The sequence below is a fragment of the Falco rusticolus genome, chromosome 4, assembly GCF_015220075.1.
Source record: "Falco rusticolus isolate bFalRus1 chromosome 4, bFalRus1.pri, whole genome shotgun sequence".
NCBI classification, from domain to species: domain Eukaryota; kingdom Metazoa; phylum Chordata; class Aves; order Falconiformes; family Falconidae; genus Falco; species Falco rusticolus.
This window is the reverse complement of record NC_051190.1, coordinates 81962833-81989613: the sequence shown is the minus strand read 5'-3', so window position 1 is coordinate 81989613 and position 26781 is coordinate 81962833. Positions and strand designations below refer to the sequence as shown.

Genomic DNA, 26781 nt, shown 5'->3' with positions numbered 1-26781 from the left:
AAAGCAGGTGCCTGTGAATGGTACAAATTTCAAGTATTTGATTTCCAGATACCGTTTCTGACACTTGGCATCTAAACAAATCTATTGTATCTGTAAGCAAGATGATGAAATGAAGGCATTTCTGGTTTCACCAGGTTTCCTTTTTACTACTTTCAGGCAGGTTGTTGTCTTTTAGAAATATAAAACTGGTTTGTGCTCATAAAGAGGTTGAAAGCCATTAATAATATTGGCTATGCTTACCTTCCCACTATACTGCAGAAAAGGAATCAAACTTCTGAATCCTACAGAGCATCTGGCTTTCCCAGCTCAATATGTGCACATGATGCGGGGGTTGAAACACCAGCTTCAGCATTTCACTATGTTATTGCTGTATGCTCCAAGAACCAGGAAGTAAAAAACCCAGAAACACAACCTTCTGCCACACCACCATCCTCCTCCATTCACACCCTCCATCCCCTGGCATTTTCTTCTCTTTTAAGTTCAGCTGCCCTCTCACCCTGACTGCTTTGTTGCTCAGGTGCACATCAGCTTTTTCCTTGAGCTGATTCAATTTTCTAATCCACTATACTGCCAAGGAAAGGCATATTTTTACTTTTCCATGGGTGTAAGATCCAGAGACATAGGCAATCTTAAGCTACAGGTAATGTTATAGTTATCTTTATTATCATCTCTGAATCATCTCATCTAGTTAAAACTGTATATATACTAAATTTCAACACTCTTGTAGGAAAAAAATGAAAGATTTTTTACTTTAATTTTGATATCCATTGCATTATATTGTCTTTTGTATGAAATGAACAGAGAACAAGACTTCAATTAGTAATTACTAACTAGAGCAAAGTCACAACATATCCATGATAAATTTCACCTTTACTGAAGAAGCATCAATACTTTAAGTTATAAAGATCATTTAATCTGCATAAATATAATATTAAAAATTTTGGGTTCTTATGTGTGCTTTAGTACTTGGTATAAGTCTGCAAAATCCTGCAGAATCCTATGCGTTTGGGTGATCCATAGCAGCAAGATAATTTACACCTTTCACTTAATCCTGCTGTCCACGAACAAACATGGTTGATCAGCTGGACACCAGTATAGGTTGTTAATAACTTATTAGTGCTATTGAACAGCTGATCCTGTTCTACTTCCTATTTTAACTTGAATTCCCACTGAAAGAAATAGGCCTATTTAAAACTTGTCATTATTTTAAAAATACTGATAGATTTAAATTTACCACAATCTATTTTAAAATTTGTTGACAGTACTTTTCATAAGAACTATCGTTTGTCCCTAGCATTGCATTGATTCCGTCCATTAACTGCTTAACCAAATTATTGACTTTCCCACAGCTATAAAGAAATTAAGACATTTTGGACTTAGTAAGTAAATAGTTAAAGTGCATACTTTATATCTGTTAAGTTCTTAATATTAGAACTGTTGAAGTTTCCCTGGAATTTCAGTATTAACGATTTCTTTGTTATTAAGTTATATCCCCTAGCCTCTTTTCTTGGAGGCTTTCCTTCGACGCTTTCCTTCATGGCTCCCTCAGCAGTACTGAGGCCACACGTAGCAAGTACATAGCTGATCCTTATTTACAGAGGATTTGACTTATCCCTTCTGCTTGCCCCTTGCAAATTCTCCTTATGACCTCCACATTTCACTCGGTCAAACCCTGGTAAAATTCTGCTTTTTTTTGTGGGATGTACGTTTTATGAGAGAATATAGTATCATTTTCCCTGGGTTTTGGTCATTGTCCTCACAATTGCTATGGTAAGGTTGGTTGCACAGATGATGTATTTTGAGCTGAAAAATTTTCATGACAGTTGTGTAAGGCTGCCTTAATTGCAGCAGGCTTTCTCAGCCGTCCCTTGGCTGTGACCTATGACATCTTCACTCCCCTACTTCCAAAATCATTTCATAATAGAACCCAGCAGATCTCGTCTGTGATAAATTGTAATTCTGGGTTGCAGCTGGAGATCTCATCAGATCAGTGCAGTGTGTTCTGGGGCTCATTCATTAATCCAAAATAGTGGCCACAGGCAAGTCCCTACATGCACGTTTGAAGTTTTAAAGTTCAGTTCTGGTGAAAACTGGCCTAGTAAAAGAGGCAGTGAGTATCTGTGTTGATAGTCAGTCACCTCTACCTGTACACCAATGTGTGACTGTACTGCAGAGGGGATGTCATTAGATAAAATATAGTAACATGCAGAATTGCACAGAGTATAACGTGTTTATGGACTCAAAATGTTACTTGCATGTTGCCCAGCTTTCTTGTTTTTACATTTGTATAACTTTGTCTTCAAAGGAGCCATCTTGTTAAAAGCTCAAAATCGCACCTAATCTCCTCGTGTGCTGTCCATAGCCTGCCTCTCTTCCATATTTTAAGTGATTTTGTACTGATCTTCTGGGCTGAAGAAGCATCAAATCCATCTTGACATGCAAAGTGATAAATACCTGAGGGGCAGAGGAGTGTTCTTGTTCTTTGTTGAGGGCCATAAGCATCACTTGGGCTCATGGCAACGGGCCTAATTCTAAACCAGAGTGTCCCATGAGGAAGTTGCTGAGGTAGGACAAAGCCATGTCTTGGAAAATCAGCAGCAGTGTATGAGTTGGAGCTGGTGAGTTGCTCTCACAGGCCCTGGAGCTGTCGCTTGGCCATTCCAAAGACCTGGTGACACCCAGAGATCAAAATGTTAGGCATTACACTGAAACAATTAACTTGTATAGATTTGGGATAAATGGCTGGGGGGGAGGTGGGGGGGAAGCCAGAAATTTCAGGCCAGAGCAGCTACGTTTCTCATCTCATTGATCTTTTCTAGTATGACCAGAGATTAGCCAGTAGGTTATTTTTTTTGTCAAGACTTCCTCCAACATTTTGACATATAACAAAAAGTTACAAAGGAAACAATTTTATTTTTTTTTAGTTCTGTGACATCAGCAAGTTTCCTATCTGGAAAAAAAAATGAAGTAGGTTTCTGAAAGTGACTAGGACAATCTTCTGGATGTTTATGGTTGGTGATCATCTTGATTTATCTGAGAATTTAATGCAAATGTTTGTCATTTGTGGTTCACTCTTTAAGCTGCAGGAAAACCACCTCACCTGTGGATTTCGTGGTACACAAGGTCATAAACTGCATACCCCTTAGGTCATGAGGTTGGGAATTTATGTATAAGGTGCTAACATCCATAGGACACCAGATGTGTGAAATTCTTCCAGAGTTTAAGTTTAACAAAATGTATTTATGGTCTCTAGAGAGTCCTGGTTTTTTTCACAGGCTTTAATATCTCTTGTTGCTCTAGTCTAGTGCTGCAGCTCAAGAGAAGACTGATACAGGCTACTACTGTACCTACACACTGCTGAAGCCTCAGCACCTTGCATTCAGATAGGATTAAGCCCTATCTGAAAAGCTGCTTGTGAGGGAGACTTTTTTCCCTGAGCTCAATTTATACACCATTTTTGTTTAGTCAGAACAGATTATGATAGGAATACCTAAACTATTTCAAAACTACTTAGGTGATATAAGGCAAAATGCGAAATAATATAATAATGACATTATTTTTCTGATTTTTTTAAATAATAAGCATAATTATAGAAAGAAAAAGTTACTTTTATCCTTAAACTGGAATAAAATGAAAGCTTCCAAGCAATTTTGATAAAAAATGTCCAAAAACCTTTAAAGAGTTGAGAAATACCAATGCTCACAGCAAATCCACTCACAGATTTTTCTTTAAACAGTTCTTTATCCCTGGTTAGACTCTTGAAACCATGAGGTTTCAGTCTAATTTGATCTGTTCACTTGATTTCTCTACTTGGAGAGGAGTTGCATTAAATGTGAACAGAAAGTTGTGAGCATGCTATTTATTTAGTGTTGTTGAGAATTCTCTGAGAAGTGTGGTTGTTACGAACTTCCTGTTTTGTTCATGTTCATTTGTTGATCTAAGACTGAAGTAATTACACTTGAAAATATGCTAGAAGGGTCATAGAAGTGACTGTGGTAGCTGGCATAGAGTATATTGGTTTTGCCCTTGATTCTTTTCACTTTGTAAATGTCCCTCTGATATTTAGACTGACTATGTATAAGCGTTCTGCTCTTCTCTGCTGCATTAAAACAGAGGGAGAGTAAGTAGTCCAGAATAAATATCTTCATTAAAATATGCAAAGGCCGAATCAAATCTGCATAAATGAACATCTGTATATACCATATGCTAACACAATATTTAGTCAGATGATCACACAGGGATTATGGCTGTGGACTTCAAGAGAAAATCCCTCAAAGAACCTCTCAGCATATTTTGCTGCATAGCAAGTTCTTTCAGCTCAATTTCTTGCATTAATGCTGCTTTTATTGTGGTGAATTAATGATGCTGGCATTAACTGATGTAAGACATGGATAAATAAGTTGTTTCAGTTCAGTTACTTACACAAAGGCTATCGAGACTATGTGGTGTAAAATAAAAGAAGCATTTTTAAAACTCTGTGATTCTGATTGAAAAAAAACCACTTGAACACACAAATAATCACATCTCCGTATGTAGCAGGTTGGAAATTAATGAGACTCTTGAGATAGAACTGCTCATCTGACTTTCCTTGAAATGTAAGAATGCTGAAATATAGTGAAGACTTTCCCATCTCTAAAGCTCTGCTTTACCGCAACAGTGGATACATGTATAAACTAGATCAAGAAAAGTCTCTGAATACAGATACGGAAAAACTTTGAAATGCATCAAGCCGGAAAAAGATGGGAAAACCCATGTATTTCCTGCCCACTGTGTCATTTCAGGGAGGGGTGCAACTCCAAGAAGTTTATGGTGACATCCTGATTTGAATAATCCGTGCTCTGTGGAAAGTCTTCTTTCCATCAGCTTTGGTTATGCTCACTCCACCTGTCATTCCATTGCCAGGCCAGCCCAGTATGTTTAAAGAAAATTTGCTGTGTACTGCCACTGTAAATGGCAAACAAACCAGCCGAAACCCCATACCACATTTCAATGAAAATGCCTGTACGTCTACAGAATCAGGATCAAGAAAATGTACGAAGTATGTTGTTAAAGTAATTCCTGAAATAAAATCTATACTGGGAGCCATAGGATACTTTTAGTTTCAAACTGGTCCTTCAGCATTCCTCTGGAATAATTATGAGAAAATGAAGCAGCAATCCATAATTATGAATATTAGTAGTTGAAGGAAGTACCATGTTCTATGCCTGCTTTAATAAACATATATAAGGAATAGATGTAGTTTATGCATTTTTGTAGTTTCCTCTAAGGCTCCCAGTAGATGTGCACTGGAATTTGGCAGTTCTTCATGTGGCCTCATGCTCCGCCTGCACCTGGAATGCTTGAAGAGCTGAATCAAAACTCAAACTCTAATTGATCAAGATGACATTTGAACTGTAAATAAATATAAATGCAGAATAATCTCATAACTTTTGTGAGGTGTATGATAGGCACAGTTTACTCTGTCTTAAATATGATAATGTATGATATTAAAATACAGTGGAGAGTGCTATTCTGGAAAGTAAGGATAGGTGTTGCGTGGATTGCTTTTATGTCCAGTCATAATGCTGTAAAACTTGTCACTCCTGTAGTGTTTGTTAACTTTTTCAGTGGATTATTAGAATCTTTACATCATCAGAGTATATACCCCACGACTGGTACTAAGTTTGCTTTGCTAACATGGATTTAAATCTACTGTCATGCAAAAGCCATTCCCATATTAGTTTGAATTTTAAAATAAGCTTTATTTTATATGTGAAAATTGCTTGTATAGTTTTGAAATAAATTAATGCAAATTGGGAGCTTAGAGATGTTATTTTTTTTCCTTGCACCTGCGAAATACTTTCCTGAATTTAAATTTATAGCCTCTGAACTGTGACCCATGTTAGATGAAGGAGAGATTTAGGCATGGTTGGTGCAGTTGTAGATTAACGTGTCATGGAATCTGTGTGACTACAGGTTAGTCATGCCCATTAGTTTTCCTTCAAAATTTCATCTTTTAATACAGGAAATATGGTTTAACTTTAGATTTTGTTTGTATCTTAGTAGCACTTAATCCTCTAGATTAAAGGGTTTTTGTTTTGTTTTTTCTTTCCCTTTTTATATGGTTTGCTACATAATTTGTGTTGTTAAAGGCAAAACTTCGGTTACACCTACCAGTTTCTCCTCTGGGTAGGCAGCATTGTAAATTATTAAATACAACTACAGACAGTGTCATGATAACTTTTAATGTGACGGTGAAGTGAGAGCATTGATCTTATGTAATTTGAGTCAGAAAAATCTGAACAGGTAAACTATTTGTAACTTCTTACAGCTGAATAGGAACATAAGTAATATTAGTAACAGAAAAAAGGCCATCTGGTCCAGCTTGCTTGAGTTTGTTTGATTGGTTGGTTATAATCTTAACCACCTGCTTTTCCACTGAGCTCTATTTCACCAGTCCTATCCTATTCCAGAAACAAATGTATCTGTCTCTTCTACACCTTTATAAATCTTTCCTTATAACTTTGATTATTCAGACCTTATGTGGGCTTATGGTGCAGGACATTCACAAAGTCTCAGAAGAGATTGAAGCTGGTAGGTTCTGGATGCTCAGCAAATGCATGGGAAGAAATGATCCTGATCTTAAGGGGGCTGTAATCTAGTTTACAGAGAAAATATGTGGGTGATTGGAAGAGTGGTGTGATAAAGTTAGGTGAACATCTATGTGGTGATATGATTGCCTTGACTGATTACAAAATGTAGATGTTTATTTTGCTTTTAGATTTAACAACAGACACTTGTACAATTTATAATCTGTACTGACATCCTGCTAAGACACTTGTTATTCTTTTCTCCATTTTTTTTTTCAAGGCAGTATTCTCTTTCTTGTAGTTTTGTGGGGGATTAAGGAGAGTATATAGTACTCCTAAACTACAGTTCTTTTCACTACTAGTAGAGGGAAGTAAACAACTCTGTGAAGTAACATTTTCACTCTCTAAAGTATGGAACAGAGAATATTTTTGTTCTGCCCATGTCTCAATTTCCATTTACTTTATCAGACATGTTGCTTCTCTATAGCAGTTGTTAAATAATTAGGAATTTTATTTAAATGGGAATTATGTAAATAATCACTTACTGGTTTGAATTGTTTCTGAAAATAATTTCAATATTCATATCCTTCAAGTTTGTTATAAAAATGTGTGAATTTACTGTCCTGATGTGTTTCAGCAACTAAATCTAAATTAGGTTCGCTTCTGTTAATACAAATTTTTTTCTTTTTCTTTTTTTTTCTTTTCTTTTCCCCTTCTTTCCCCTCTCTGGAGATAAAATAAGAAAGACTCCTGTGCTATAGCCACTGTCCTAGATTTTGTGATACTGGCACCAGGTGCTGTAAACTAGTTTGATTATCTGGGTCTTGATTTCCTAGCGTAAGCTCCTAACAATTCCTCTGGGTTTTAGCAAAGGATATTCTTAGCCTGAACTGGCACCTTTGTGCTGTGCCTCCCTCTGGCCATTAGTCAGCTGCTGCTGAGTCTTTTTGGCCGAGAAGCTGAAAAAAACCCCAAACAAACAAACCCTTCATCCGTTGCTGGGGCCTTCTGCCGAAAAATGTGTTAGCACTGGGATGAATATGGGGTAGTCATTTAACTTACAAGCTTTGAGAGCTTCCATGCTGTCTATAGAGATAATGGGTACTGGTGTGCATATAAAATATGCTATGAAATTATACATAAATGCTTACTGTTTGATATGTCTTAACACACTGTAAAACTTTGTACTTACAAGTATGTTTTCCATAAAAAAATCAACACTTTGCAGATAAAGAGAAAGATTCTCTGTTTTCCTCTCCTCCCCTGCTAACTGTGGGAGGAGACTGGCTGTGGAGTAACAGGGTTTTTTTTGGTAGACTGGAGTTACGTTTGGCACAATCTGCGTGAAGAGGACAATAGCACCCTCTCATTTTGGGTCAGTTCTTTTGTCTAGCAATGGATTTTAACCAGGGATTGCGAAGTAGCAAACCCCTTCTATTTTATACTGAAAAGGAAATACCCTACCCTTGCCAGATAATAATGACACTTTATAAAATAGAGGAGCCTATTTTTCTTAGGCAGATCTGTTTCCTATATACAATTATAGTGGTTGGGGTAAGTCTGTAGTCTAGTATCTTGCACTTCATAGCTTTACTGCTTGGTTTTGTGTGTTTGGAAAGTACCAAGTACAACAGATGCATCCTGCATTGAGATTTCAATCTTAGCTTATTTTCTAGCTTAGAACAAACAGATAAAGGGTAAAAAATAATTAATTTAGTAGGATGTATTAAAATGTCATAATTAATCAGGTAAAAATCTTTTTTTTTTCCCTGTACTTGGTATTTTCTCTCTGTGAAATCCTTTCCTTTCTGTTAGCTCTGCTACTAATTATCCAGCCACTAGCTGTGGGCCTTTAAAGTCAGAAAATGCAACATCAGTCAGGACACATGTGGCTGCAAAAAACAGTGAGCATGTAGGAGGAGTGCCTTTGCAGGTCAAGTGCTATAGCTGTTCTTTGACAAATCAGTCTGAATTAGCATCATAGGAGCCTGTTGGTATTCCTGCTCCCCCGCACCTCCGGCTTCATCTGTTAGCTGCTGCTGTTGCCAGCCCTCATTTTGCACTCCCAGACCTGTGATCTGTTTCAGTATTTGCTGGCAGCGCTGGAGCAGCTTCGGCCCCACAAACATCACTACCAAAACCTACGGCAAACGTTGAAATGAATAATGTACTGGAAAGTCTACTGCAACAGTATTCAACTAGTAATCATTTATTAATATTTTTTGGGAAAAGGAAACGGAATGTCAAGTAACTTCTCTGGCTGATGGTCAGAGTTCCATCAGTAGCAATGGACGCTCAAGTGAAAAGCTTTCTTAAAGGCTTTTTCATGCCTTTTTGCTGAATGTGTTTGATCATGCCAATACCTGGACCCCCATGGATGGCTTGTGTAGACCTAATTTAGGCATGTCTGTGTTCCCTGCTGAAGGGACAGGGCAGGGACTGGTGGGAGATAAAACCTTGAGGATAGCATTCTGGTGCTAGAGGCATCCTTCTAGCTGACGTGCTTAAAGGGTGGGCTTTACCAGATGGATCCCAAGCTGGTGGGGTATGGAGGCAAGTTTATGTCCCCCTTTTTTTTTTTCACCTTCACACTGAGGCTGCATGCTTTGACAGTTGCCTGTTCTGGTCTCTTTATCTAATCCATCTCTCTACATGGCTTCCATGTCCTTCTTGTTAGAATGATAAACGGGAAAGGCTATTAAAGTTTCAGTGTGCTTAACAGTGTCCAGAGACAATCTATTGTATGACAGGTGCAACAATAGGTAGTTACTTGATGGACGCAGAGGATCTATAGTCAGCTATGTGCTTTTTAGGAATGGGAGTTTAAATCCTGACGATGCTGGTCCAAATGTATTCTGTAGAAGCACAGATTTCCTTTCTTCATGCATCATATACTCTGTAAATAAGCAATATAACTGCCATATACAATGGATTTATGGCTGTTAAATAAACACATGGTATCTGTTACTATATTGGTTCTTTTTGATTCTCGGAGAAATAATTTGACACTTGTTAAACAAATGTATAAATAAATATGGGTCATCCATCTCACTAAAAACCTGAGCTTGATTTCAAAGGGTTAACTGTCCTTTGTTTTGAATTGTATAATAATATATAATGAAGTTGTTTCAAAATCTGTTAAAGTTAATGGGTATTTTTCACCTGAATTCAGTAAGTTTTGGATCAGGTCCGTAGAGAGCACAAAACTAAAATGTCTGTGCGGCTCTTTCTATGGTTTGCAAATCCACAAAGGAGTGGGACAAAAGTTGGATGTGGGTTTTTTTTTTTTTCCCCTAGAGTATTTTTAAAGTCTATTTAAGCAGGTTGATGTCCCCCAGGCATTCCTTATATCTCAGTACATTTCAATAGATTTGTTTGCAAACAGTCTGCATTTCCGTATACCTGTAATTCAGAAACTTGGCTTAATAAATCATCTAAAATACTCTGCAAGAGAAAACTATGTAGAGTTAATTCCTCTTTTACACCAGAATAACTCCATTGACTTATCAGTGCTATGGCTTACTGTATCTGGCTTGGAAAAATGAAGAACTGACTGACTGAATGAATGCAGGGATTCAACCTACAAGGTAGAAGTTACGTGAAGGGGGCATTGATATTTCCTTTGAAAAAAAGTATGTTTATGCCTTTGAGTTGGAGGACTTCTAATTCATTCCAGCTCATCCTTTGGTTTTGTGTTTTGTTTTTGGTTGGAGATTGTGGGGTTTTTTTCTCCTCTGTGTGTGTGTTTCTCTAGCATTCTTTAAATTTATTGTTCTGAGGAGCAAAAAGTAAGATTAATGTGGCTGAGTTCCTATCAGTTATTGTTTTCTTCCTAATATCCTGCAGTTTTATGTTGCTTTAACGTATGCACTTTCAGAGTTTTGAACATTGTGGGAAAAGGTTTCACTGGCATCCATTCTTGCCATTAAAGTGCTTCCCATCTGAATATTGCCTGCCAAAGTATGTGGTATCCTGCAGAGCAAGAGGATGAGGACATAGATTGCAATGAAGCTGAACAGTTTGCACTTCCTAACGGTGACACCAGACATCAATCTTTTGTAGAGACAGCCCAGAATACAGGAGAATAAGAACTCTCACCCCCACTCCCCCACCAAAAAAAAAAAAAACCAAAACAAAAGGAGAATTATCTTCTCTTCTTTCCACTTCATTCCAGCAGTTTCCTTCTAAGATCCTCCAAGATGAATATGTTCTCAAATTGCATAAGCTGACATTTTGGTGGCTGAGACTCTTTTCATTTATTTTTTTTTCCTTCCCCGAAAGCATTCAAGGAAAAAAAAAAAAGTAGGTTCTCCGAAGTAACTTTTTTTTTTTAAATAAAAAGAATTTATTTAATTTAGTCTCAGTTCTCTTTATCATCAAGCTAAGGAGTAGAGTGCTAATTTGGTCACAGTTAATGCATTTTGCACATTTATGCCACAGTTTGACATCAGTATTCAGTAACACTAAGTTATATTGTACAGGTTGGCAAATGCTCAGAACTAAAGATTGCGAGTGCTGTAATCAGCCATATTTGGAGAAGCTTGAGTCAAGTCTGCAGTTTCTATAAAGTGGCACAGATCTGTAGAAGTCACTTTGCACCAGCTGCTGAGGATCTTCTCCTTTACGCAGGAATTTGTTGCAGGTTTTTATTTTAAGATATAAATCTAATTTCACCAACAGGAAGATTTATATTTGTGCAATTAATGAGCCATTTGCTCCCCTTTGTAGTAAAAAAGGTGCAGAAAGAGCTAAGTGCTGCAAAAAATTGCTACATCAGTGAGCTGCAGAAGTTAACATATACTGTGTCGTTCAGTTAGGAGACTGTGAGGATGTAAGGTGGATGAAACTTGCTATAACTAGTAGGAGCCCTCACTGAAGAAGAGATAGTTGAAAAACCTGAGCCCAATATTGGTGAGAAATGCTTGACAGGGCGTGGGGCTGTGTTCATAAACAGGATTTTATGCTATGATTTAGTTATCCAGGGCAACTTTTTTTTTTTTTTTTTTTTTTTTTTGGTACAAATCAGAGCTGTTTGTCAGATTCTTGCACCTAAAGAATCTGTTATGAAAGTCAGAAAAACTGGAAAACAGGGTGCCTGAATCAAGCCTTATACACTCACAAAGGACACAAGTGACAGCGTAAGAGCTGCCACCATCATGGTTCCTTATGATCCAGAGACTCAGAGCTTTGCTGCAGAGATCATTTAGAGCTCTGGCAAACAAAACTTTATCCAGCTGCAGAGCTGCTCCCAGCAGCTAGGGAACTTGAACAATTAGATCCAGAAAGATGTGAGAAACGGGTTGGTTAGGCAAGTTGGTATAGCAGAATTTGTGTGTGACCTGCTGTGTACTGAAAGACTTGTTAAATATTCCACTATTTTCAGGGGTTACATACAAACATGCTAATAAGACTTCTGTGTTTTCCTTCTGTTTGTTTCTTCATCTTCTTAATTTTTCCTTATGGAAGTGTCCAAATCCAACGTTTCCAATGCTAAAATTGCTTTGGATTGTTTATCGTCTCAGTATCTTTCCCCACAAAGGAATGCACATTCATTTTTCTATTACGACTATGAGTGAAGTCAGAGATTGAGTCACTGTGAATTAATTTCTGAATCCTTACCTAATAACCTTTATTCCTCTGTGGTTTTCCATGGCATGTGTGGAAAGAGACTGCTCAATTCCTGGCAACTGTATGAGAAGCTCACAGACCATGTGATGGGACTGTCCTTATGTAATTACCTGGGACTCTTACTCTTGTTTACATTGATATAACTATGCTGCATGAAGTTTGTTTGACCCAGGCAGCTTAGCCTTCAAGGGAACTAGTCCTACTAGAAGGGACTGAGCCTTCAGGTACGCTGTGCTTTTTTCTAGCCTTTCCCTTGATGGTTTATGCTTATGCAGATGCCAGGAAATAACACAGGGCGTGTATGGGTTGAGAGGACCATTATTTTTTGACTGGTCAGTCTCTGCTTTTCTAACCATGTGATACCTTAAATATTTTACAGATTCAGAAGTTTATTTCAGTATAATTCACAGTCCCCCAGATTCTTGCTAAGAGGGGATGTGATCTGGCCTGTTGTTTGTTCTGGGTAGCATATGTAATGCTTTGGCTTGTCTTGATTCTTCCCACGTTTCCCTAGACCATTCTGCATCTTAAGTTTTGCAGATCTTATTGTGGATTTTTCGTGTGGGAGCAGTTTTGTGTTTTCAACTGGTATGGCAGCAGATCAAGCAGGAGGTTTTGGCTTGTGCGCAGATTCTGGAGGCAGGTTTTGTAGAAGGTTGCACTGATTTTTGGCTTCTAAGCCATGGGACCATATACCATGTGTTACTTGATTATAAGTTAGCCCACTCATGAAATAGTTTGCTGACCACATATGGTAACTTAAGAAGAGGTCTGAAAAACAGAGATAATACTGAACAAAGCACAGAAAAAGCACTTATCTCATTACAGAAGGATCAGATGTGGAATGCCTAGTGAAATTTCCTAGTTAAGCTGCTGGATTGCAACCATGTAGGTTACAGAGCGTCTTGTGGTAGCATTATTTTCTGTTTAACACTGGCTGTGTGACATGTTGTATGATTGCTTATTCTGGGTACCACAATATATTTCATTTCAATATGACCAAATAGGACTAAATAATGTTGAGGCTGAGGAGGTGCTTCTGTGTTGTTCCACTTCTCCTGACACGGAACCTCTGGGAGCAAAGGTTAACGTAGACTGTTTTTCCTATTATTCTAAGCAGTAGTGGAAGTCCAACTTTCTAAATGCTGAGAATTGGTCTGTGTCAGGTACATACACAGATTGATCCTTCTCAAGAAAAATATGCAGAAGAAGAAAGCTGAAAAAATTGTTGGAAGCTCTATAATGAATCAAATCTAATTCACCAGTTGAACTCAGATCTCCTTACAGCTAGTATTTTGATTTACACGTGATCATCCTGAGAATATAAACTGCTAACGCTCATTGTGGCCAAGGCCACAGTGTAAGAAAAATTTTGTTATTAAAAAACTGAACCAAAACAAAAAACACCCACCCCACCCCACCCCCCAAAAAAAAAAGAAAAAGAAAAAAAAAAGAAGTGTATGTTTCCTTGTATACATGCTTCTTTGTGTGTGGTATATGAAAATCTTCCAGATAAATTCCTTGGATCTAATCTTGTTCTTATTTAACCTACACAAGTCTGCACTTATGCTAGCATAACTAAGAAAAGAATTTGTTCCTATAAGAATTATATTTCTAGTAAGAAGGAAGCAGAGGCTTTTGACAAATAAGGTATTTTGCAACTCTTATTGAGCAACACTAAAACAAAAAATGTTAAGTTGGATCAGAAGAGCAACAAAAGAGGGACCGCACCACTACAGACTAAACAGGAGAGTCATGTGTAGGTCATATCTACTTCTGTTGTGGACTAATCTGTGTAGGTAGGTTTCTGTTTTCCTGTCACGTGTAATGGATTCTAGGGTGGCTTCCCAGTTTTAATAAGGGCATCCACTCTGGGTCCCAAAATACAGTTTTTTAGCCAAATTTATTTAAAAAATCCAGTAATTGTCCCTCCCAAAACCAAAACTTAAGTGGTGCTCTGTTTCGGTGGTTATTCATCCAATGATAGCGTAGAATCCTGTGGGTAATGAAACTCTTTGAAAAAGCCCTGTATGAGAAGAGATTTATTCAAATATTTCAGAAGCATCAACAGAAGAAATCCAACAGAAGAAATCAGAACAAGGCAGGAAGCTAGTAAATTATCAGTTTTATTGTAAATAAGAAAAACTAGTAGTTTAGTGGAGAAATTATTTAAACACTGTGTATTCTTCTCTGTTTGATCTTTGTAGGGAGGGTTGAAATGCATAGAAAAGGAACGATGGGAAGTTCTACCTTCCAGGCCCTTTTCCATTCCTCAGTCATCCTGGGATTTCTAGCAATTCTGACTGGAGAAAAGTAGACCCATGAGATGATCCTGTTTCTGTTGCTTGTGGGTGAATGCAGCACAGAGAACCTGCTCTGCAGCGCTGCAGTTCACAGCTGCTCTAGGAAGCCGCAGTTTTGACGCTGGGGTTGGCAGGGATCACGCTGGCGGTGAGGGGTTTCTGGCCGCGTGCTTGGCTTTGTGGAGTTCATCATAACATGGTAATCTGTGGCACAGCAAATGTCATTTTGCTATCTTCTGAGTTTCTAGTTAGGTAAATTGCAGTTCAGTTCCTCGTTGAATACTGAAGGTATCTAATCTTGTAAAAGATGGCAAACATAGTGAAACTGAAGGTTTTGTTTAAATTTAAGTAGATGCCAAGGGGAAACTTTCACCTGTTCTCATAGCTAGTGTCAGCATTGACTGAAAGAGAATGGAAAATGTACATGACTTAGCATGTGGATGTATGTCTAAATCCTCTGTATTTTTTTTTTCCACTCTACTTTAGATCCAGGTTTTATAAAGCTGTGCACAAAGAAATTACCCCCTTTTAATTAAAAGGTCTGTCTAACATTTTCTGTTCACTGAAGAGTTATCAAATCTTTACCGTTTTGCTGATTTTGAGGATTGTGTAAAATGTTTGTTTTCGTTGACATCACTCCTTGAAGTGACTAGTTTTTTTGGCATACATATTTTTCTCTTGCTGTTAATCTAAATGTATTGGGCTGTGAAAATCATGAGAAGCCACAGAAATGAACAACAGTGTCTCTTTTTGAACTCTCTGCATTATGTAATCTTGAAGAGAAATCTTATGTGTATGATGACCAGTTTCTATTACCACGAAAGAAATAATTCAGAAGTAGTGAAATACGACCCAGGCATTGAATCTGTTTTTGGGTCTCACAAAAGGGAATTTGGTTAGTGCCAAAAAATGAATTTGAAATAGAAAAAAATTAAAGATAGGTAGGATCACTGATTGCCATACCAATATGATTGTATGGTGAAACATTACTTTTTATGTTTTAATTAGGAGGAGGAGGGAGGGAAGAAGTGGAAAAGAAGGATAACATAATTAATCTTTCTTCTTTCTGGAAAACCCAGAAAAAAAGATAAAGTGGGACTGCTGCAAAAAACCTGGCTCCAGCTTCTTGATGATTAGTATTGCAAGGCTGCTATTAAGTTCCCCTAAAGCCTCCCATTTCTCTCTTCTATCAGTAGGATTCATATACCAAACTAATGCTAAAAAAGACAAATTTCATTCTTCCTTTAGAATTAGTATTAGGATACAAATAACCGCTTGGAGCTCACTGGTTTTAGCAGCTGCAGGTCTGACTGAGATATCTTCATGGAGACTTAAAGAGCTAAAGCAAAAACTGAGGGCCCTATGATAACCTGTTGATCATCCAGCAATTCCTGTGTAGCACCAATTTCCTTTCCTTCTTCATTTATCTACATCCTTCATTCTTTTTTGGGGATTACATGTTGATTCTTTTGCTTTTTATATTGAGTAATGGAAGAAAATATTCATTGATTCTGCACAATGGTAATAATAATGTATTAAACAATAATTAACTCCAGCAGCAAGATGTAGTTGTTCTGTTCCTCCCCAGATGCAAAAAGCTTGTCAGGTCTCCACCAATTAACAGGAACCTGGGGAAAGCCACATCAGGAAAGGAGGTCCTTGCTGTGCTAGGTTTTAATTTCTATTAACTTCCCTCAGAACTACATAAAAGGAAATGCCACGTTTATGTTCTGTTAGTTTTTAAAACAGCAGACAATGAGGAAGGCTTCCAAGACCCAACTGGGTTCAGTACTTGGGAACGTAAAGCTGGCCCTGCTGTGAGCAGGAGGTTGGACTACAGACCTCCTGTGGTTCTCTCCAGCCAAAATTAGCCTATGACTCTATGATGTTCACTCTTCTGAATCAATAAGTTGTTTTTGTGCATATGGGTAGTGAAGTTATGTAGTTTTTAAAATTGTATTTACCAATCATATTTGACTTGGAAAACATCAAAAACTCTATTAGAGCATTGTCTGGGTGGCTCCTCCAATTCCATTGCCTACTTTTTTCTTGTAGTTTCACAGGAGAATTTGACTGGAGAAATACACAAAATGCAGTAATACTTCCTGTTTCCTACATAGACTTTTTTTTTTTTAAAAAAAAAAAATCTGTGTTGGAATTGGCCATATGTCAGTCTTGCTTGCTTTTTTTGGCCATTATGCAAAAACAGATTTAAGAAAATGCATCTGAGAGAACCTTTATAATTTTAATTTCATTCAAGTAACTTCTCTCATTTTGTTTCAGGTTATCATCATTATGAATAAAAAGGTGAAACCCCAACTCTTCTATAGACGCATAAAAATACATTTTGGTTTCTGTCACAGGTAGTCGGTGAGCAGGCAGCTGTATTCCTTGAAGAGTGCTTGGTCTGTTTCTTACATTTCTGAGATGTCTTCTAGGCATTGCGATTGTAATATTTTTAATGTACTAATGGTCACAGACTGAGTTTTGGGGTGATCTATTTGACATTTCTTCATAATGTTATTCTTTTGCTTCAAACAAAAAGTTGTTGATGATCAGTTTCTTCAGATAAATTTTAAAGGCAAAAATTATTTCTGATTGTCAACTCTGCCTGTTTGCCAAGGAATTTAGCATAGTCTGTACCATTGATGTCAGCAAGAATAGGATTAAGGAGCAGGATTTAATTTACTTAGCTGTAACAGAAGAAGTCAGAAATAGATTTAGCAGTTAAGTTACTTGTGGCGGTATTGTTTGTTGATGTCCCTAATATTCCTTTGGTGTATTTTTGAATAATAGATAGTTTAAGTTGACTCGCACATCTGAAAGATTAACTTTTTACCAATATTCAGTTACCTTATTCCATATTCTTGTTAGTGTAAGAGGCAGTTTAACTGAAAAATGAATGCTAATAAAATGCCTTTTTAGTAATTCATTTTGAAAACCATTTGACCTTAACTACAATGAGAGTAGACTGTAAAAATCATCATAGATTCCCTTCCTTGAACTTTTCATAATGCTGAAAAATGACTGAGGGAAAGAAGCAAGATCCAGTTACTGTACCCTGTTTGCACAGCTGTACTTCATTGAGCCGAGGCTTGTGTTACACACAGTTTGTGATAGGAAGTAAATGCTTTTAAAACAGCTAAAGAGACAGGTCTTTAACCTCCACCTTTTCAGATGCTTTGTTCACTCATTTAGCTTCTGTTGAGGTCTTGGGAAACATTTCAAATACAAATTATTACTGTGTACTGAAGCTCACCTGAATAATTCATCTCCTAGTGAGCTCATTAGGCAGAGATGCATTAAGGTGATGTTGTGATATTTTTGAGTGAGAGATCACTAATTCTTGATATCGTGAACAATTTTTCCTTCAGGAACAAATGCATTTAAAGAAGGAAGAATTCTCAGACTGAGCATTAAGTGTTTTATGATAGTTGAAATTACAGTATTAATTCAGCAATTGTAAGGATCTTCAAGGACTTAGAGGACATTGAAGAATGTTGTTGTCATGTGAATTACCAAACTGTCAAAATTCATTAGTTCTTTCAAAAGTTCTCAGTTTCTAGCATACAAGACTGTTACCTCGTGTTATGACTCTCTTGTCTCCTGAAATGGTGAAGACACCTTGAGATTCATTAAGAGGATTTTTTTAACATTACTTTACATTGCCAGTACATGTTAATCATTAGACCTAAACTATACCTAAACTATTTGATGTAATCCTGGCACCAGATAATTTCAGGACTTTAAACACACATTATAAGATCATTCTGTGAATGTGATTCTAATGCCTGTGAAAGGCACTTCTCTAATTGCTCTGGTGAAACAAGTCAGTGGCGGTGGGAGTTGCGCAGCTGGCAGCCAGCCAATTAACTTTTAATTTATGTAATCAGCTGAGGCTTTGTGTACACTTCATCCCTAGAAATACAGGTGACCTTCCATTTAGTTTTATGCCAAATAGGCATTATTTGGGCTGCATTAACCACCCACTTTCTGATTTTGCTATAATTAAGGTCATCCTCATAGCTATACATCTGACGGCCATGAACATTTCTGCCTTAACCTCCCACTTGAGACTGCACAAGTATCAATATACACTGCAGAGGGGCCACCCAGATCTGCACCTAATGAGAAAATGCCTTGAAATACAATCAGGAGTTTGAAGTACGCTTCTTCACTGCAGTGTATGAGAGGTGTCATGCCTTCAGAGGACACGGCCGACACTGGTTTTGCCCTTATTCCAGCGCCTTTTTTTGAACTGTAACACCACAGAGGCACCGCTCTGCTGTGGCGGGTCTGGAGCCCCCAGCAAGCAGCCGTTTGTTTTGCCATTTGTCACTAGTGGGCAGGCAGAGGCTGTGTTTGCGGTCTGTGGTATAAGAGGCCTTGAAGATTTACGTGTTCCAGAAAACGGTAAGCATAACAGTAGACACCAGTTAAGTTGTTTAAATTTGAACTGTAAGAGTTCTGGAACGCTTTGTGTCCCCTTCTAGGCTTAAAATGTAACTTCAGTAAACAAACACAGGCATGAAAGCATCCTCAGTGCTCATCCCTCTGAACCCCATAACAGAGCTCCTATAGACTCACATTATCAGGACTCAGCTCAGGCTTTCTGGCTGTTTTAACTCTAATCACAAATCCTTCTGCTCTTCCAACGATGATTTTAGCTCCTGCCACAGCCTCACCTTTGTCAGCATGAAAATTACGCTGACTTGTGTCCACTTACTGACATTTAACCCAGCCTACCCAAACTCAGCTCTGAGCATTAGGTTTTATTACTGCTATACTATGGTAAAATAGCTAAGTGTAAGTTGGGAAATTAGTTGCTTTTAGCTTAAGGAAAAAAGTAAAAAGGCCTTGAGAAACAAATGTTGCTTTGTTCTCTAGTACATACCTCATTAGAAATTATGTGTTTTGCAGAGGTTAATATTCTGTGGGCAGCGCACCAAGTACATCATAGTTCTGAAGATTACAACTTATTCACAGCCTTGAGACAATCTATACTGCAGAAATACACCTCCTGGGTAAGTTGCACAAGACCTGACAAACTGATTAATATCAACAATAATTACTAAAAGTGAAAACACAGTGTTTATTTTCCTTCAAAGAGAAACATACAAAATTTTTAAGATGTTTGACACTGAAAGCACAGAAGTTGAAACTGAAGAATCTGAGAATCATAAGCTTTAAAAATACATTAATTAAGGCTTTTACAACAAACTTGAAAAAAGATACAGTATTTAAGTTTAAGAAGGCTAATTATAAACCTCATAACTTTTTGAGCAAAATGGATACTTTTTTCATTTGGTTATTCATACATAAGTACTGGAAAAGATCAGAATATAACATAACTACTCTAGTCGGTGTAACTGAAAGATGCAGAGAAAGAAATCATTGCTAAAGATTGCTTTGGACGTGCAGATGTATTTATTTGTCTCTGCTCATTCATGCCATGTTTTAGTACTGCAGTTAGTAAGGACAGTATCCCACTTCTTTTACCTAATGTTATTTCAGATATCATTTATATTAAATGGTGAGCTGTGTACATATGCAGTATAAGTGTAGTACTCATTTAGAGATTTAAAAATGTATATTTCTAAACACATTCATAAATGTAACATACTATTTAGCGTTCAGTTGGGCCCAGGATAACTGCGGATTCCTCAGTTGTGCTCTCGTGTTCTATTTTAACTCTTTTTTTTTTTTTTTTTTTTTTAAACTCGGGTTTTAGTTTGTTTGGGGTTTTTTTGTTGTTTTGTTGGTCTTTGTTTTTTTTCAAAAAAGAATAATAACTTCAAAATTTTAATTTTCAGAGTTAGAGTTCAAAACCAATATTCAATGCATTTTTGTATATATAAAACATATAAATGCTTTTCTCCAGTGAGGTATAATACTGGTGGTGGAGGAAACCCACAGTCCTTTGGCAGTCTCTACCGCTAAACTATAAATGACTCAAAGCCAAGACTGTGTGCTCACACATGCAAATCCAGTGTAACTCCATTAATTTTGGTAAAGTTAGTCTAGATTTATGCTCACATAACTGAGCGTGGACTTAGCCTGTTGTTCATAGCTGTTTGAAGCTGATGACAATAAATGAGTTACAGCGCTAGGTTCCAAAAAAATGACTAGTTCCTCTGCAAATTGTGAAACAGATACTGCTTCTTACATTTGTTTCTTAAAGTCTTCTGTGTAAATTCTTGTTATTTTTTTATTCAGAAAAGAATCATCTGATGTTAGTAGACTGCCTCAAATGTAAATGACCGTAATGAACAATAGCGGAAGGGATGCATCTCTGTCACAACTCTGCTTCCTATGTAAATACTGCCATGTTAAAGATTTAACCTTTGTACATAGACCCTTGGGACCATATGTGCAAATGCTTAACAAAAACAATAATTCAAAAAAGACAAAAAGCCTGTGTGTACATATGGGTGCGTGCATGAGCACTTTGCCTGCCTGTGTGGGTTTGAGGATGATACTTCAGAGAGCATAAAATATTTAGGCAGGCCAATATGTCTCCGCTGCCTTAGATTCTGAAGACCATCCTCAGGACCACACTGGTATCACTCAGCAAATAATACATGTACATTCAAAATTTATTTGCTTTGAGCAAAGGGAAACAAACCAAGGAATCTGTGATACTTCTGTGTGCAGTGGTTTTTTTTCACCTGATATATGGTATTAGCTGAAACATTTGATTAATTTAAATATTGGTTTCCCTTCCACCAGAACTTTTGAGAAATATGCCAGTTTTATTTCTCCAAAGCCTTACTGTGCATGAACACAATTCTTGCTAATTTTTGTAGCCCTGCTATTTTTTTGAACTGCCATACTTGTCCAAAACCCCATGGATGCATCTGCCTCGAAGCTGAAACTCAGTGAAGCCTTTAGTTAATCTTTGAGAGTGAGCTGATGTTGCTGAATGTGTGCTGTTGAATGCAGTTTGACATCCAGTTTTGTGGAGGCTGTGAGAAAGTTGTGGTGGATGGTGTGGGATTGTGGGACTGTTCTGCTGCCAGCTCTGTATGTGTTTTAAGTTAAACGTTGTAAGATAAATAAATCAGCATATTAATCTGTGTGGGTTGTGCTCAAGCTGATTGAAAAGATGTGAAATGAAAGAGAAGAGGAAAAACATGTTTGAAATACAATCAGTGATGTGAGATGTTCTGAACTTGGAACCAAATGCGTATTGCTTCATGTTGTTTGCACACACCAAGTGCTTGTTGCTCCAGTGGAGGGGCCATAGAGAAGCAGACCTGCTGTTGAGACTGAGAGGTGGTTTGGAGTGCATTTTGTGGGAAAAAAGTGTGGTAGAAAAAAATGTATATGCATTTTTAAGAAGAAATCATCAAGTTAATGCTACATTAATACATACTGATGAAACAGTTGAATTTTGTGTAATTGTTAAAGGAAAGAGTTGCACATACACCTTGAAAAGTTATGATTTAATTCTTTGAGTATCAGTTCTCAACATTCCTCCAAGGGCAAGATTTTATTGCAAGTATTAGATCCATAATAATTTGATAGCTTTAGACTATACATTTAGATAAAGCATTGAATTCTGCCTTGTTGGTTTAGAAGCAGTGGAAACATCTATATATAAATCTGGAAAGGGAATAGCTAATGCTGTTCTTTACAGCACGAAGTTAACTTCTTTTCTACTGAGGAGTCTGGCATGTCTGAGATCTGTAAGGCAAGGGTTTTGGTTTTAATCCTTACCTCTAACTCCTGCAGAATATTCACAGAAGTGTAGGCCACCTGAACTAGCTGCTGGCAGCTGCCCTGCAGCCCCTCCATGGGCCACATCGGCAGGTGGCCCCGGAGACCCAGTGCGGAGATGGAGGGGCTCAGTGCAGGAAACTCATCCCTCCTGCTAAACCTCAGGAGTTTCAGATTTTTTTCCCTGTCTGTAGTGGAAGTGTTTAGAAGTTTTTACTTACAAATGAGAGGGAGGAAGTCGGAGAGCGTGCAGGGGGCAATGCCTTAAGCTGCAGGCACGCAGCTGTGGTGCAACAGCCCCAGGTAGGAAGCCCTCTCCATGCCCTCACTGAGCGCCTTTCCCATCAGGTTATCAGTTATTGTGGTGCGCTCTCAATCTCTGTTGCTGAATCCACAAGTGGGAAAAGATCTGTGAGTGTGATAAACGTTTTTCAGCAGTTTTAGCCAGAAATTCCATCTTGGAGCCAGGAAAACTTTTCTTCTACAGATTAGTGGAAGCTGGTACATTCCCATGAAATGTTTTGATTTGGCGAATTGGCATTTCCAGTGAAAAACTATTTAGTAATTTATACACCCCCACCCCCGACATTTCTCTTGTTGTTTCAGTGGAACCACAAATAGGAGAAACCAAATCTTTTGTTTGGGAGGGGTTTTCATTCCTCTCCATGGGTTCTACTTCTGTAAATGATCTTTGAAATCCTTTTTGTACAAAACAAAGCTCCCATTGCAAGGAAACAGAGGCAGTTAGGAAAGCATTCTCCATTGTCAGTCTCAAATTTACCTGTAGATTTATATAAAACTTCCCTCATCTCGCCACTTAGAAGGGAAATCCTAGTACTCATTGTGAGAAGTAGGTTAGAAAATAAATATGAAGATGATCCTTTCTTCCTCTCCGAGTCATATGTAAATGCCACCAAATCACCTCTGATACATTTAGGGAAAAAGCATATAATTTTTAAACCTGCTTTCAGTCCTGCAACCACTTCCATGAATAATCTGAAAACCATACTTTTTTTTTTTTAATCAACTTCTCAATTCCTTTTAAAAAATTTCCTGCCTCTTATCGTGCCATTAGACAGGTACAATCAATAATAAGAAAAAACTGCAGTACCTTTACTTAAATGTGGCTGTGTCCCCTACTCCTTTGTTGCCATCTTTTTAAGATAACCTCTGAGAAAATCCGTGCCAGCCTTATGGCTGTTGTGGCACAAGTGTCTCTGTCTCTCTGTCTCTCTCTCTCGTAGCTCGCCTACTTTCAATAATTAAATAGTAAGGGGGTCCAGGTTAGCAGAAGGTGGAAGAAGGAACTCGGAAAAGAGGTTGACTCCATGCTAGTGTTTAGGGCGTTTCTTGTAAAGTCTGGGAGGCTTGCACTACATTTCTGTTCTAGAGCATGGAGAATTGTGGGTTTGAAAGTTGCTCTTCTGTTTAGTAGTCTTCTGCACACGGCAGTCTGGACTGTGCTTTTAATTCTTAAAGAAGTCTCTTGCCCACTTCTACTCCAGAACTTCATGCCTGAATGCTACATCCCCTCAGTGTCATTTACTGGCTCCCACCTTGGGTAAGAGTTCCTATGAATTTTTGTGAGTTCACTTAGACTAGAGTGATTCTTAGGGACTGAATGTGCAAATTTCACCTTCAAAATATATTTTGCTTTCTTTTTTGTTTTATAGATGTTATGTGAACACCTCAGCCTTTGAGAATCAGGTTGATTAAAAGAAAATAGCTGTTTACATTATTTCCTCTAAGCTCAGCATAATCCTTCTACCACCTTTTAATGTCTTTATTTCTTGGAAAAGAACTTTCAAGATATTCAACCAGAAATGCCCCATGTGTATTTTCTGGAGCAGCTGTGATCCATGAAGCCTTTGAATGTAGTTTTTGCAGTTGCTGCTGTCCCAGCCCTACCAGGTGATACTGCAGGGACTTAAGGGTTTCCTTCTAGTTCTTCAGTCACTTTCCGGTTGAAACCAGCAGACTGTGCTGGGATTGCAGGGCCTTACTCCTCCACTGGCTTGTGACCGGGGTATATGGCTGTGGTGACTTTCTCAAGAGCATCAATCGCATTGTGGGGACAGGGGTGCAGTGCTTTCTCAGCCCCGGGGTGACATCTTACCTGTTGGGCAGGCCTCTTGGCAGTGACTGAGCCATTAACTGCTGGGAGCAGACCTACGCTAAAGGGATTCCTGGTTCAGGAGACCTGCCATGGCTATGAGATTGCTCTTTCTGGTGTTCAGAGAATTGGTTTGCATGAGCAGGACAATAGGAATTGGAAAACAGATTTTGTTAATTTTGCTTTGTTTCACAGGGAGCTATTATCTGCTATCCAGATTTTCCCTGAGTGCTAAAGAGATTTAAAGTTTCGAAGATACCTCTGCTACTGTGTGGTTTAGAAAAAAATATCTCTATTTTATGAAAGGATTAACTTCTTAATGAAGCTGGTATAACACAATGTCAGGTAGAAAAAAAATTCCTTTTTTCTGAAGAAAGCAGACTGACTTTTAAAACATGAAGGTCTTGAAAGTCTTTTTCTATTGCTCAGCTAGTTAAGCAATTAATGGTGAAATTCCTGGGACTTTACCCTGTAGGTAAGTTACCAGCATCTTTTCTAAGCAAGCAGTTTTTTGAAACTGTTTTCATGGTAGTGCATCTTTAGAACTTGGCAATGTATCGAGGCTTCAAGGGAGATGCTGTGAGAAAGTCAGGGTGAGAATTTGTAATTAACTTTGAAAGCCAAGTAAACTGCCTTGCCCTTAAGGTGCTCACGTAGGGAGTTCACATGGAAAAGCTATAGTGTTATAGGTTTACACCTTGCTTACTCTATGGTAATTCTCCCATATAAGTGAACCCTTCGTGTCAAGGATATGTTGCTGTCTACTCCGTATAGTACACAGAATAAACATCTAATCACAGGATTTTCTGAGTTTTCTTTATTTTTCTACTTGCTTAGTATGACTTTCTGGAAATTACTTTTGCATCAATTTATGTCTCATTTGCTACAGCACATCTAGTAGTAACATAATAATCAATATCTGTTCTGTATGGAGGTATTAGAAGAAGCAATTATCTTGTGCAATACTTTGAGCTCCTGAGATAGTGCTTTGTTATATCATCACAAGTATAGAATATCTAATGTATATTTTCTTTCTCATTTTTCAGATTTTCAACTTGCCAATGGCTCTTTTCATTCCCCCTTCAGTGTTTGCTGTTCATCTACAGTTTAATCTGCTTTACCAGTTTTGGATACATACAGAGGTAAACCAGGTTTTTAAGCCATACCTAAACAGTTAGCCTGAACAGTGTCCTGGAAATCCACTAGCAGCTGATTTATTGTGTAAGAAAAATCTTTGTCTGACTTCTTTAAGGAGAAACATCTGTTCATTTTTATTCCTTTTTCTGAATATATATTGCTAAGTTTATAAGAAGCAATGAGGCCAGTTGGTCCCAATTAGATTAAAAAAAAAAGTAACTGTAAGGAATCAAAACTTTTTGCTATTTTAATACAATATTTTCCTATCTTGCAGCTTATTAAACATTTTTGGCAGATACTGAAACTGATTTCATTTCTAAGATAAATATTTTAGGGGAAAATATCCAAAACCCAGTGCTTCTTAAAGATCATTTAGAGTTGCAACTGAAATCAGATATTGTTCCCTTTTTAGTGCAAATAATTATCAGCCAAAAAATGTTCTTTGATTATCTGATGGCTATTTGTTTATGACTGCACCTGTTTGTTTGTTTTGTGAGTGCTTAGACCATATCTAGTTTAGTTACATATACAGTTAATAACCCACTGTAATTAGTAAGCAGTTTCTCACACTTCTCAGGTAGTTGAATGCCCTTCTGCCTTCTCCCTTGCACTACAGTAGAGGTGTTTAAAGTATCCCATGTTATGTGTCAGTAGCATATTTCTCAGTAGCCCCTAGTGGGCTGTGGGCTAATTACAACACTTTATTCTGATTATTCTGACTATACAGGTGCCTTTTTCCCTCTGTAGTTACATTATGCGATCTATAGGACAATCCTTTTGGAAGGCAATTTTATTTTCTTTATCTTCCATTTTAGGTGATTGCATTGCTTCCATTACAGGTTTTGTTTTCTTTTTCTCTTTCCTGTGTGGTTCTTTAAGGAAAAAAAAAAAAAAAAAAGAAAAAAGAAAAAGAGGAATGAAGCTACTTAGACTAACCCAATAGCAAACTTCTGTTGTTGAAATTTCACATTGGTTGGGCACATTTCTAAAATCATTAATACACGTCTGATGCTCTGCAACACCATGTGACTAAAAAAGGCTTAAAGTGTGACACATCACCAGAACTGGCATAAACTCAAGAAATACACAATTAAGCTTGTCAAAATGTTTTGAAAAAATCTGAACACTTTGAAATTATACCAAATGGTATCGTATGGTAGCAAAGTTTCTTTGACTATGCCTCAGGTTCCCCAACTGTGTCTTGCCATTAAGAAAAATATAATATGCCTCACTTATGTCTTCTCTGCTGTCTGAAGCCATTTCTTCCTTGGCTGAGAGGTTTCCAACATTCTACTGTGGAGCAGTAACTCAA

General features: G+C 37.6%; 1 protein-coding gene across 2 annotated transcripts in view; it reads left to right on the top strand.

The window, feature by feature from the left end:
* AGMO (alkylglycerol monooxygenase) overlaps positions 1-26781 on the top strand; it is a 192207-nt gene that overhangs the window by 57527 nt on the left and 107899 nt on the right. For both annotated transcript variants that reach the window (XM_037384704.1, XM_037384703.1), the window contains exons 4-5: positions 19421-19524; positions 25379-25474. In XM_037384704.1, the coding sequence (XP_037240601.1) occupies positions 19421-19524; positions 25379-25474 (200 nt within the window). The remainder of the gene's footprint in view (positions 1-19420; positions 19525-25378; positions 25475-26781) is intronic.